This window comes from Bos mutus, chromosome 19 (genome assembly GCF_027580195.1).
Source record: "Bos mutus isolate GX-2022 chromosome 19, NWIPB_WYAK_1.1, whole genome shotgun sequence".
In the NCBI taxonomy this organism is placed as follows: Eukaryota; Metazoa; Chordata; class Mammalia; order Artiodactyla; family Bovidae; genus Bos; species Bos mutus.
In genome coordinates, this window is record NC_091635.1 from 20,153,468 (window position 1) to 20,167,757 (window position 14,290).

At 38.7% G+C, this 14,290-nt stretch overlaps 1 protein-coding gene across 1 annotated transcript in view; it reads left to right on the top strand.

Moving 5' to 3' along the window:
- The window catches only part of NCOR1 (nuclear receptor corepressor 1), a 114,667-nt gene that overhangs the window by 37,217 nt on the left and 63,160 nt on the right, over positions 1 to 14,290 (top strand). Inside the window, 6 exon segments of the mRNA XM_070389549.1 lie at positions 334 to 447; positions 5,997 to 6,053; positions 6,598 to 6,650; positions 9,050 to 9,116; positions 11,396 to 11,568; positions 12,752 to 12,842. Coding sequence (XP_070245650.1) covers positions 334 to 447; positions 5,997 to 6,053; positions 6,598 to 6,650; positions 9,050 to 9,116; positions 11,396 to 11,568; positions 12,752 to 12,842 — 555 coding nt within the window.

Consider the following 14,290-nt stretch of genomic DNA (forward strand, 5'->3'; position numbering starts at 1 on the left):
GTTGTTCGTCTCTATTTCTTTGCACTGTTCATTGAAGAAGGCCTTATCTCTTATCTCTCTTTGCTATTTGATTCCCTTATTATTTTGCTTTAAATTTATCAGAATACGAAAGGGTTTATCTATCAAAAGATGACTTACGCTGTTTAGTTATTAGTCAAAATAAATCTGGTTGGGTTCATTAGGGCCTTTGGGTCCTTAGACCCTTGTTGGTTAAGTGATTACCCTGTAGAATCAGCGAAGCGTTGCTCAGAAGCACGTGTTGTCTCTGGTGAATAATTACTGGTGGGGCTGACGTGCAGCAGATGCCTGACTCTCCCTTTCTGGGTCTCTTAGCAACAGCTTGAAGAGGAGGCCGCGAAGCCTCCAGAGCCCGAGAAGCCTGTGTCCCCCCCTCCTGTGGAGCAGAAGCACCGCAGTGTTGTCCAGATTATTTATGATGAAAACCGGGTAAGTTCACGCCATTCTGTGGCAGCTCAGGGCTTGAAGACCACTGCGCTGTACCTTCTCCAGTTGTCTCTGTTCTGTGGTAATGTTAACTGTATTAAAACCTGCTTTCTGCTATAATTTTTTAATGTTCTTAAATTTTGAAGCTTGGTGCTTTTCTTTACATACTGAAGAAAAGTTGATAGTTGTGTCTTAAATTATTTAATATTTCATATTCATGTTATATGGTATAAATACTTATTTTTAACAGTATAATGTTATCAGCCAAATCTCCTGTTGTATAGTGTTAAGTAAGTGTGTAGCACACAATGCAGCCATTCTGTGGTTTTTCACTTTATAAGCGACATTTGATGCCAAGTACACTGTTGTAGTAGAGAATGTGTCATTGGATGTGGGAATGACTTGCATTATCCAGAACTGAGAGTTGGGGTGTAGTTTGAATTTTAGTTATAAAGTGTGAGGCCACTGACCTTTAGGTAGAATTTTGCCTTTTTAGGTCTATTAAAACAATTTCTTCATGCTTATAATTAAAAAGTGTCCATGAATTTAGGAAAGCTGGACCTCAATTCTATGAATAATTTTGTGATGTTGAAGTTGGTTTTTGACCAGAATCCAGCCCAGGAACTAGCAGTTAAAGGAAAACCAACTTCCCCCTAATGTGAAGAGAACCTTGTGACAGAGCTGCTTATCATGGGTCTTCCAGAAGCCCCCGTTGAAGGAAGAATTCGTGCTTTATGTACCGTGTTAGAGAACTGGCTTGTCAGCTAAAGGCTACCATCAGCAGAAGTTGGGGGTTGTTGTTTCAGTTGTTTGCCCTGTTGTGAGTGGAGTCACCAGAATCAGTGCATGTTACACAGGCAGCCTACAGCCGTATTATCCCAGATCCTAAAGGAAATGGCTTTGAGAAAAGCAGCTGTGAGCTAGTCATTAAGTAAGCGTTTACACGAGTGATCTTGGAGTCAGGTGCATGGATGTGTGTGTATAGATGGATAACTGAGTCATCAGACACCCGATACTCAAGATGATGGTAATTGTCACCAGGAGGCAGAAATGTGGGTTAATTACCAGTTTCTTGACTGGGTTCAAAATCAGTCCAATTTATTGGACAGAACAGCTTCCGTGAAGGTGAGTCCAGTGAGGGTGAAAGGCAGTGGGTGGAGTAAGTGATGAGGATCCCTCAGGGCATGCCTGGAGGGTAGACTTTTATAGAAAGTCTCCTGCTTTATAAAACACACTAGAACAATAAAGCACTTCTGTGGGCTGATTGGCTTCAGGTCAATTTGTGACTCAAGGGTAAAGTAAATAAGGATCAGAGCTGGTGATGATGGAAAAGGGATTTTATAAAACACTGAATTCTTAGTATGAGTTACTTTTCAAGTATGTTGAATCCAGTGATATTTATTAATTGATTGAATTGCTTAATTAGCCTTCTCTTACAGGCTTAATAAACAGTTCCAGTGTTAGTGGGTTCTGCGGTTGCCTGACTAGGATGTGACAGAGAATCCGGTTTGTGTTTGATTTATATGTGTGCTCTTTTTCATTAGTTAGTGTAGTACGTGTTCCTCGATGCCCATCAGCAGAGCCGGAAAGCTCCTTTTGGACCTCTTCTTGCCACTTCAGCATTTATACACTCAGCTTGTTACACATTCTGTGTAGAAGAACCTAGCTTGAAATCTGTGTTAATATTAGACTTACAGTGAAGATTGTTTTTAACTCAGTAACCACAGAAATCATCTTTTAAAACAAATTCTTGGCAGAGCTTACCTGGAAGAGATCGAAGCCGGGTCACCTTTAAGGGACCTGGAAGGGAGTGTTTGGCTTCCGGAAGGGCGTTGCGATGTGGTTCGAGGTTCTCCCCGGGATCGCCGTCATGGGCGTTTGCTTGTTCATACCGGAAATGGCCACCGCACACATCCACAGGTTCAGTAACAGGGGCAAGGAAAAAAGGGTTGCCCGTTATTCATATCAGTGGTATTTGATGGAGATAGGCGCGTCTCTGGAGTAAACCGTTTATGTGTCAATGGGTTTGGAGAACATTGATTAAGGAAATGTTTTCCTGGTTGATGAAGAACAACTCAGTTATGCTCTTCTATCCCTGCTAGTAGATTATGCTGTATATTGTGTAGCATGCATTGTATTTTGTAGTGTGTAATAAAAATAAAAAATAAAATCAGAAAAACAAATTCTTTTTGTATCCGCTGTTGCTAGTTGTCTGCTGTGGTAGTGCTTGTGCAGTAGGTCCTAGATGGTAGCAGGGGTCTCCAGGGGGCAGGGTGGAGGTCCTCGGGGGCGGAAGTGGAGCATGCAGCCTTCCTTACTCCTGACCCTGACCCGAACCTTTCTCCTCACCAGCTGCCTTTTGTCAGACCTTTGCCCTATCTGTGCTTTTCATGAATGACCTTACTCATTTTGACTCAGAAGGCAGAGAGCAGTGGTTGGTGACAGGGGTCGTCCCCTTCTTGTTTGTCAGCAGCACATGCTGGTTGCAGCCTAACATGTCTTGAGAGACTGGGGCCATGATCTGAGAGGCGACTTCTTTCTTTTATTTAGGACGTTAATGGGAAGCAGAAAACTGCTCATGCTGATGGTTAGCTTTAAAACTGTCTTAGTGAGAGAACAAGTGCTCTGCATCATAGTTAAACTTGAGGCCAAGATTCATTTAGTCTCTAAACAGACGCTTCTCAACTATTTTTAATAGTTTAATTTGCTGTCACCCTTCCCAGTTGTAGATCCCAAAAATATTTGTCAGTGCTCTAATTTCAGTGTTATAATACATATTGAAAGAGGGGTGTGGAGTGTAGTTTTCAGAAACATTTATGCTTTGGTTGAATGATTTGCAAGTTACTGTGGCACTAGTTTCACTAGAAGAAAGAGATTGACAATAGAGAACGTACTCAGTGCCAATAACCCCTGGTCACTGAGGCCATTGTCCTGGAAACTATTTCTCTCTGCTACTCTGCAGATTTGGTTAATCAATGAGGAGCCTCAGTCCTGCCTCCTGAGTGTTGGTCTGGTCAGTTGCTTCTCTCTTCCTCCTTTGGCACTAGCTTATTTTAACCCATCACCTCACATAGGTGCTGAATTTCCTTCCTTCAGTCTTTTCTTTCTAATCCATCCTTCATATTTGAGACCTCCAGTGTGATTTCCAAATAGAACTTTTTGCTAAGTTTCTATTTCTCTCTTTCTCCCAAGTAGCCCAGCCTTTTCATCAGGGCTCACATGCCTGCCTGGCCAGCCTGCGGGCCTGGACTCCTTTCTTAGCACTACCAGAACAGGTGTGAGTGTCCCCTTGATGACAGTGCTTTTTACCCTGTAATGTTGCCCCAGTGCCAGGCGTCCCTGTGTCTTGCTCGTCTTGTCTGTCGAGTGCAATCACTTCAGGACCCAAAGCAAGGATCATTTTCTCTGTGAAGCCTTCCAGGACTCCTTATCCTCCACACCAGAAAGTCAGTCTTATTCATTGTTTGCTTAGGGTCTAGCAGGTGCTTGTCACATGGAACATATTCAGTGTGTGTTTGAGGCATTAATTACTTCTATCTGTAGATTTAGAACAAAGTTATATTATGTAAATGTGAAGGTTTTAAATTAAAATGTTTCTGCCAAACAATTGATAGGTTAATCTGTTCTTAGCAGTTTAGCCAACATTAAGTCAAATATTTAATAAAATTTTGCAAAACTTAAATCTTGGAATATGCAAACACCTTCTAAATATCAGCTCTAAAATTAATCCTGAAGAGGTAAGTGCTTTTAATTAATAGGATACCAGTAAATATTTGCCATAACATAATTTCCCCCTTGTTTACCAGTATTATTTGTTTACAGTTCCACTTGGCCAGCTTGTTCTTGGTTGAAGAACAGGCTGTAGACTGTATAGTGGTGGAGTGCCTCTAGAAGGCAAATTAAAAAACTGGCAAGTGTAGATTATCTAGAGAGATTATCATTGAAGGTGCTAGATATTTCCAAATTTATGACCTGTGATTATGTTATTTGTGTGTTATTTAATACATGCCTTATAGTTAGTAAATTTGAATTTTCTGGTATGTACGTTTGGCTTTTTGAGAACAGTTGTTCTCAACTGCAGGCTTTTTTGATTGTTATAACTTGTAGCGGGGTGGAGTGCTGGTGGCATCTAATGGATTGAGACTGGGGTACTGCTGAGTAGCTTATAATGCACTGGGCAGTCCCCATAAGAAAGAGACATCTGGCCCAAAATGTTAATGGTACCAAGGGCAATAAGTCTGCCTTAAAATTGTCAATAGAAATAGAGTTCATGCGGCACATTGTATGGGTTGTTACAGTTTTGTATTTGACATTTTTGATAGGTTTATTTTTCATCTCAATAACATTTTGAGTTTCTTGGAGTTCAGAAAGTACATTACACTAGTTTGAGCCTTCTACACTGGTTAAACATACTTCTTTTCACATAATATATGCTAAGTAAATCTTTGACTGATTGATAAAGGAAAAGGAGAATGTTTAAGGGAAAATCTTTCTTTATACTTGGGGATCCTTCTTAATTTCATTCCCACGATGTCTCACATCAGAAGTCCTGGAGAGTTCCTAACTGCAGTGTGTGGACAGTGGGAGTCTGTAGTGGACAGGGAACCCTTGTGACCAGTGAGCACGTGCTGGGCAGAGAGAGCTGAGAACCTTGACACTGTTACCGGATATAGAATTCCAGTTTAAACAGCTTGAGTGTCGAATTTTGTTGTATTTCATTTGTCTATTAAAGGTAGATTTCTGCTAGATAGCACTTTGGTCTAGATGATTTAACTTTTGAAAAAGACATGTGGTGTTGGTTTAGTCTCTAAGTTGTGTCTGACTCTTGAGACCTCATGGACTGTAGCCTGCAAGGCTCCTCTGTCCATGGGCTTCTCCAGGTAAGAACACTGGAATGGGTTGCCATTTCCTTCTCTAGGGGATCTTCCTGACCCAGGAATCTAACTGGGGTCTCCTGCAAGACAGAGAGATTCTTTACCAACTGAGCTATGAGGGAAGCCCCAAAAGGCATGTAAAAGTATATAATTCAACATTTATTCACTAATGAATACTTTGAGTAATTCAAACTAGTTTTTCTCTGTTATTAATAAGGTTTTCTTAAAACTAGAGAATATACTCATTATAAGCTTTTCTTCAAAGATACCAGTTTGGCCTACCATGGTAAAGATTGCCAACTTTATGTTATTTTGTGTTTTTAAATCATCTTTAAAGATATTAAGAGTTGAAGTTTTAAACATGTTTGAGGGATTCATTTCTAATAGTGAATCTCTGCTTCCTCTCCTTGGAATCTTATTAGTAATATCTATTTGCTTTTAAGAACTTAGCAATTCTTTGGGTTTTGCTTTCAAAACACGTGTTTAGATTTGACTGATTTGGTGAAGGAGTTATGAAAACAAAATTAGTATTTTAGCCTATCATATGAAAGAAGAATATTTGGAAGTAAGGATAAGTTTGACTATATATTGGCCTTTAGGTAAATATTATTGAATTAGAAGTAATTTTGCATTTAGGTAAAGTAATTTTTACTTATATAATAATATTTTTATCTGTAGAAAAAAGCGGAAGAAGCTCATAAAATATTTGAAGGTCTTGGCCCAAAAGTTGAACTGGTGAGTAAAAAATTTTTTTCGTGTCTAATGCTCTTTTTGAAGCAGTTTTTCTTGGGATAAGGTGGAGTATGGTCGCTTGATTCAGGATGAGAGTACTGTGGCCGGACAGTAAGGGTGATAAGCTTGAAATAATATGCACAAACTTGGGACCTTTGCAGAGGCATTTTCCTGATCATGTTCTTGCCCGAGCAGCTGTTAAATCACTGAGGTAGAAGGAGGAAGAAGTAATAGCAGAAATGGAAAACTCTGAATCATCTTGTTAGGGTAATAATGGCATTTAATCCTCCTTTGTCTTTCAAAGTTAAAAAAAAAAATCTATGAGTGAAGCGACTATGGGGTACAGTGGATTTCATTGTTAGCAGATGGGGTGGACAGAGTTATTCAGAGAGGCCAGCTAAGTCTGGAGGTTGTGGCTGAGTGTTTGTGTGTAGACCCATTAGCAGTACTTTACCTGAGCTTCCATTGATGTGTAGGGAGTGTGTCTTTGTCTCTTAGTAGGCAAGTGTACAACATTTTGTTTATAAATGTTTGGTTTATTTTATAGCCACTCTATAACCAGCCGTCAGACACCAAGGTGTACCATGAGAACATCAAGACGTAAGTATTGATCATCTTTGGAGTTCTTCAGTTAAAGACCGTATATTCTATAGAGAGACCATTTTTACATTATCTGCTGACATAGTACTATAATGTAGTGTAGGTGTGTTTTAGATTTGTGTAATTTGCTGTCGTTTTACTATATGTTATCTTCCTCTGGCTTTTTGGGGGTTGGGGTAACAGCTTTGAGTTTCCGAGGCCAAAAAATAAAATAAATGATTGCATAAAACTAGCTGGTTTTATGATCTGCTAGTAAAAAAGGTGGATACTTAACATTGAAATGGCTTACCTTGAGGCTTGAATTTTTTGCCTCCTGTTTTGTCTTTTTTTCAGTGGAGTACCTGCAAGGCGCATGATGAAGTAAGATAATGAAGCTTTTTCATTTAAGACTAGTGATGACACCGTCCCCCACCAAGCCACATCTGCCATTGCAAAGTAGAAGTGCCACGGATCATTTTATCATTATTCAAATCCTATTCTAGGGAAATCCCTTCCATGACTCTTGCTAATGACGGTATTTGTAGACCCTTCTGCCGTTTCATGCCCTGGTGCCTCGGAAGCGCTCAGCCCTCACGTGGGTGCGGAGACTGCTCCACAATGTAGCTGGCTTAGCCTTGCTCCTCCCAGACACCAGGCCTTTCTGGATGCACATTTTGGAATAAGAAAATAAGTGAAAAGAAAACCTAATTTCTTGATCTGATTGAAGTAAGAGAGGAAGCTAGATAGGTATCTTTTTTTTTTAATTATCATATTTTAAGAGAATTTTAGATGAGTTATTCTTAGTTTGTAACAAAAATGTGATATTTCTTCTTTATTATGTTTTATTAACTATAACCAGAACATTATACTTATTTACTAGTACAGTTACTAATGGGCACATTGATATTTATATATATATATATAATTAAAAAAATTTTCTTACTGAGAGTATATGCAATAGTTAGCTACTTTGCAGAACTGGTGGCAAATATAATTTGCATGGTAGTATGCATGACAGAAACTGAAATTTGAATGATTTTAACTTTTGTTAAGTAAGTGGTTTATAATAAAAGTCATATACCTAGAATTTTTCTGTGAGATGCTGCTGTGGTCTTTGACAACCCTTAGAACTAGGTTAGGCAAAACATATAAAATATACCTTATTTTGGAACTGTTTAGCTGTTCTAACATTTTTAAAAAGGAGAATAGCGGATAAAAATCTAGTTGGCTACTTTTAATAATTTTTTTTTTCCACAAAGCTTCCATTATGTTTGTGTTCTGTCTTTTCCCTGATAGTTGCTGCAGAGCAGCCCTGTCTGATTTATTTCATATTAGCTATCGTCTTGCTATAGTGTTTAGCACACTATCCTGAGAAGGAGTTCTTCATGTAAATTCTTAGGAACCATTGTAAATTATATTTATTGATTGTCTTTTGCTGTTGAGTAGCACATAATTACAGCGAGAGCAAACTGCATACATGGAAATGCTTCCATGCTTTCCACTGCACACCATCTTGTGAAGTACCGTCTACTCAGCTACGTGTGTCCGTACGGATCGTTCAGTAGCTGTTCTGTCATTATCATCATTTGCTTTGTATGAAATAGCAAATGTTCCTTTCAGTAATTCTCTTTAATCTCTTGGCTCCTTTTCCATATAGCCAGCTCCTGACTGTTCATGCTTATTTAAGTGGAGCCAGTGTCAGTGTTAGTCCGGAGTGGCAGATAACCAAAAAAATTACTTCTACTTGCCTTGGCTTTGTATTTATATTTGAATAATCAGCTTGAAATCCTTTCTGGAAGTAGGTGGGGTATAAATATTTATATTTGAACCTGCATGCCATTGTTTTTGAAGGTTACAGTGCTTCATATTTGAAAAGTGAAACTGTTAAGTTATAAGGGAGGACTTGCTGTCCTATCACATTGCCCTCCCCATGACTTCTTAGAGTGGACTGCGTTGTTTCTGTGCCTGAAGAAAGCCTCTGTTTACGGCAGAGTCAGCCCTCTGTGTTGGTACACTCTGAGGAGGCAGGGCAGCGTGGACTTGTGTTAGGAGGTAACTGTGAAAGCTTGGCCTCCTCTCCACCTCCCTCCTCCCAAGAGTGAACCAGGGTGCTTAACCTCACTAGGATTCTTAAGAAGAATCAGTAATTGTTATAACTTGAAAATAATATTTGCCTTATGAATGTAATAGTTGAAAATGAACTCTTTGTGTTAAAGCCTTACTATAGAATGGGAGGAAATTTAGTCCTAATTATTGGAGGAGTCTTGTTTTGCAGGGTGAAAAAATTAGGATTAACTTTGATTATATTGTATATTCTTAAGTGATCTTTGCTTGTTTTTCAGTGTCTCTGAAAACAAAGTGAATGCACTATTGAATTGTACTTTTTCTTAATGTCATACAACCGTATTTTTCTCTTCTAGAAACCAGGTGATGAGGAAAAAACTCATTTTATTTTTTAAAAGAAGAAATCATGCAAGAAAACAAAGGGTGAGGTCCTATCCTTGTTCACTGAAATTTGTTCAGCTTTCCCGTCCGTGCTTCTTCAGGCATTCGCTTTCCCATTGTTAGTGAGAACGGTTCTTGACCACACTTGAGAGCAGGTGCTGATTTGTAACTATAAATGTGACTTAGACATCAATCTGAGTCTAGTAACATTTTGATATCATAAATCACATTTAATATCATCAAATTCTCTTGGTCATCTGTGTATAGCATTTTCATCTAGCCAAAATAAAGAAAATGGTGAGTAGTTTAAAAAAATATGAAAGAGAAGTAGGATGATCTCATTTAGTCTCTTAACCTCAGACAAATTGGGTAAGTTATGGTCATGCCGATGAGGCATCACTGTTCTTTCTTGTTAGAATCTGGGTCAGCTAAAGTTCAGCTTTTTCAAATTCACGGTATTCTTTGTATTTATTATGACTTGCAGTCTAAAAATTTTGTGGTTATAATCTTCATGGAAATTAAGTTACAGAAAATATGATGCCACTGTTCTTTTATAGTGTGTTCGTAATAATTTTAGACTGTTAATTCATTTGAATGGTTTCTTACTGAATAAATGATATATTTTGATTCACATCAGAAATGAACTTGTACCTTGTATTTAAGGACCTGTTAGTTTAATGAATTGTAAGAGTCACCAGCTTTTATATGGTATATAACTCCTAATGTTCTAATCTGGCAGTCTGGGCCTTCAGATACTTTCTTAAATTATCAGTCTTGAATTTTTTTTTTTTTTTTTGGCCAAGAACATACACATATAAATAAATTAGCTAAAGTGTTTTTTTTCTGTCCAGTAATTTTGTTTTAATTATGGTAATTGCTAAATTTGCTATCCAAAGAGGCAAACATAGAGGTCCAGACTTTGTTCTTATACTTCACCGAGTATTTAGTGATGAACTTTGTATGTTCACTGACTTGCTTCGTAAATACTTGTTGGCAGTTTCCCCTTTTCCAAGAGTGAACCAAGGTGTTTTATCTCACCAGGATTCGTAAGGAGAATCAGTAACAGTGTAATTATAACTTAAAAGTAATATTTGCCTTATAATTGAATGTAATAATTGAAAATGAACCCATGTATTATTCTACAAAGGGAGTAGATAGCCACGTGGCTTTAGCCCTCGGGAGTCTAAGGAGGAACAGGGCAGATGAGGGCACGGGCGATTACTGTATTGTGGTCATCTTGTGGTTCAGGACGTCCAGATGACTGAGAGCACGTAGGGGACAGCTGGCACATAGTGGACCCCAGGAAAACCAGCTGTCTGCCAACTTGTACAAGCTTGGGAAGGGCTGGGAAGTGGAGGGAGCATGACAGGGCAGGGGAGCCAGGCCAGGTTGTGCATGGCCTGAGGGTCAGGAGGGGGCTTGAGGTCAGATGCTGAGGTCATCTGTGAAATGTTTAAGCTGAGGAAGGGAATGTGCATCTAGTTACACCTCAGGGTGCGTGGGAGTCGTGTAGGAAGGAGGCAAGGGGGTGACTTGGCGGTAGAGCCGAATGAAGGTAGATTCAGGCCCAGGAGGCGGACGGGTGTCAAGGAGACAGAGGGAGTATGGGGGACAGCGCTTTCCCTCTCTTCCCTTCCTGGGCCATCTTGAGCCCTTTCACACTTTTCTGTTGTTTTGTACCAACGGTCCTGTGCCCACAGTACAGGGTTCTTTCTTCTCTGTTTAAAGAATGAAGTCACACATTCATTTCTCTAAAAGCATTCATTCTCGATTTCATGTAGTTTACTGGATTTCTTTTTGTCATAGAGTACAACCAATTTCTGCCTTTTCCAGACTGTAAAAATGTTCATTATATGGCATTATTTATAGTAAGAAAAAATTGCAACTAACCAGAACTTCCAACAGTAGGAGGGTGGTCTAAGTTTGAGTGTTTTCTTTGACTGATGGAAAGGTGACAACAAAATGTTAATCTGCTTGCCTTTGGGATTACAAACTATTTACATATTCTATTTCTTATTTTCCTGACAATGAAGACTTAATTGTTATCAGAGTGGCTCAGCATGTAGTTTGTTGATTTGTGTAGTCTTAATGTTGACTAAGAAATCCAGCCATGATAGGCCTGTGTGTGGATCTTTCATAGAAAACAGCTCCCTGTCTTTCTCTTCTTTCAGATCAAGGACACCTTTTCATTCACAGTTGAGTCATAGGCCAAATGTCCTTCTGACTTAGCCTTAAGAAGTAACCTGTTCTTTTAAAAGTATTAGGTTTGTCAGAATCACAGAGTTTAGTTTAATTATTAATTTGCTACGGGTATTTAATAGGAACAAAAAATCTGCCAACGTTATGATCAGCTCATGGAGGCATGGGAGAAAAAAGTGGACAGAATAGAAAATAACCCTCGGAGGAAAGCTAAAGAAAGCAAAACAAGAGAGTACTATGAAAAGCAATTTCCAGAGATTCGAAAACAGAGAGAACAGCAAGAACGGTTTCAGCGGTAAGTGGTTTGATGTTTTTCTGTGAATCATATTTTTAATTTTTCACAATATTTATTGTCACCTGAATCTAACCATTAAGAAGGTTCATAAAGAATTTTGTTATGTTTTTCCTTTTTTTAAATAAATATAGTTGATTTACAGTGTTGTACCAGTCTCTGCTGTATAGCAGAGTGACTCAGTTTTACACGTACATACCTTCCTTTTTAAATATTCTTTTCCATTATGATTTATCCCAGGATATTGAATATAGTTCCTTATGTTATACAGTGGGACCTTGTTGCTTATCCATCCTATATATAATAGTTTGCATCTGCTAATCCCAAACTCCCAATCTATCCCTCCCCCACCCCTTGGCAATCACAAATCTCTTCTCTACGTTTATGAGTCTAAGAACTTTTATTTTGAATATAAAACTTGGTTATCAATTAGCAATGTTTATGTCTTGGTGAATCTAATAACTTTTTATATTTAATCATGCTGTTGAATCTAAATTTAAGTGAATATGTTGAAATTAACTCTTCAGTTCTTGAAAATGCTCATTCCTTTTGAAATGACAGTAAGAATAAGACAGTGTTTCATGGTCCTTCGCTACCCTTCAGCATAATCAAAAGTCTTATTAAATTGTTTGCTAATTAAGAAATTCTCTGTTATTGGTATGTAGTTTCTGATTTGTTTTTACTTTAGAGGACAAGTGCTTTTGCAAAGGTAGAATCTTTAGTTGCCTTTTCTGCTGTCTCATGTACGTGAGTCATGAAAGCCCTGGTAACCACAGTTAAGTTGTTGTGAGGAGTGATGATTGGATTTTTGTTCCCCTCCCTTTAAAAATGTTTTATGAATTTTTCTAAGTCTGCTATCCTGTGCTGTGGAAGGCAGACAAAAGACTGCTATTTGAAATGAAAATGACACCAATAACTAGTTTTCCAGATGTTTCCTGCAAATAGTTCTGCCATTTGAATTTAGACTTGTAACCTTTAAAAAGAAATCTTAGCATTTAAATTGTTCCTAATTTTATAGATAAATGACTTAAACATATTGCTTAAAAGTAGTTACTCAATAGCATTTTAGGTTTTTTTCCCCTGACTTCTAGTCCCACTCAGAAAGCAAATTGATGTAAAAGTAATTAATTGATACTTCTTTATAAAAGGCCTTTAAATATATATGTAATTTCTCCCTCATATTTAGAGTTGGGCAGAGGGGAGCTGGTCTTTCAGCCACCATTGCTAGGAGTGAACATGAGATTTCTGAAATTATTGATGGGCTCTCTGAACAGGAGGTAAGACACTTAATTAATTCATGTTAATTGATTAGGCATTTTAGTGTCATACCCCATGAACTAAGGGTTTATTTGTATATATATGAGAGAAAGCTTACGGCATATGGATTTTTCCAAAGTACATGGCCTACCATAGAAGGTTTTAAACAAGGCTGCCCTGAGATCTTATTGGCATTTTATGAAGATGGCTTCGGCAGCAGGGAGGCCTGGAAAGAGGTGAGGACGCTGTTACGATTAAAAATAAGGGCCTGAATCAGGGTGACAGTGGTAGAAATGTGTTAAGAGGGGCCTTATAGGACAGATGAGTAGAAGGCAGAATGGATAGGACAGGAGTTGGGGGAAAAGACGAGCAGGTTAGAGGATGGGCTGCTGCTGCCGTTTTCCTGAAAGAGCAAAGGAGCAGGTGTTTGTGTGTTGGGTTGTGGACCTGAGGTTCATTGGGGGTGGAGTGGGGGGTGATGTCTAGAGTGTGATTTCTAGCCAGCCGAGCCTGGGAGAGATCGATATGATGTTAATAAATCAGTTCTGAATAAGAATAAATTTCAGTTCCTAGCACTGAGTCTTCATGGCTGGGTTCATACTCTCTGAAGTTTGGTCCGAAAGCCATGTATTAACTTTTGCTAGTTTTGGTTTGAAAATATGGCTTTTTGAAAACCTCATCTCTCAATTCTGAAGTGGTGGTCCTCTTAAGTAATAATCAAAGACAATTATTATATTCCTGTACATTTCAGGGTTTGTGGCTGTGATCTCTGCAGTGATGACTAACTCTGCATTTAATTTCTTTGCTTACTGTTTGAACTGATTCTATAAGGGCGGGGGGAGGGGGGCATCTGTAAGCAACCCAAGCTAGTATTAGGTGAATACTAGCTAAATGTGAAGCTAGTGAATGTCAAGGTGAATGTCAAGCTAGTGTGTCTGTCCCAAACCACATTTTGGTGTTTAGACAGACTGAGGTAGAATGTGCTAAGTCGCTCCAGTCGTTTCCGACTCTTTGCGACCCCATGGACTGTAGCCCTCCAGGGTCCTCTGTCCATGGAATTCTCCAGCAAGAATACTAGAGTGGGTTGCCATTTTCTCCTCCAGGGGATCTTCCTGACCCAGGTATCAAACCCGTGTCCCTTATGTCTCCTGCATTGACAGGTGGGTTCTTTACCACTTGAGAGTCCCTGTAAAATGAGAAACTCTGTCAGGAATTGACTAAGGCAATGTCCACTGCTAGAAGAGTTTTAGAAGAAGACCTAGCCTTGTGTTGGGGTCAGTAGTTATAATTTTTGGTACAAGTTTTCTCATGGAAGTTTGTGCTTATAAACTTACTGGCTTAAGCTTTGGGAAGATAAATTATATAACTGAAACCAAGTTTTAGTTGAAATTCGAAGGATGATAGTCTTAAATTTGCAGTGGAAAGATTATGTAAGTTTAGCAAGAAGTGTTTGATACTTGAGTAAGTT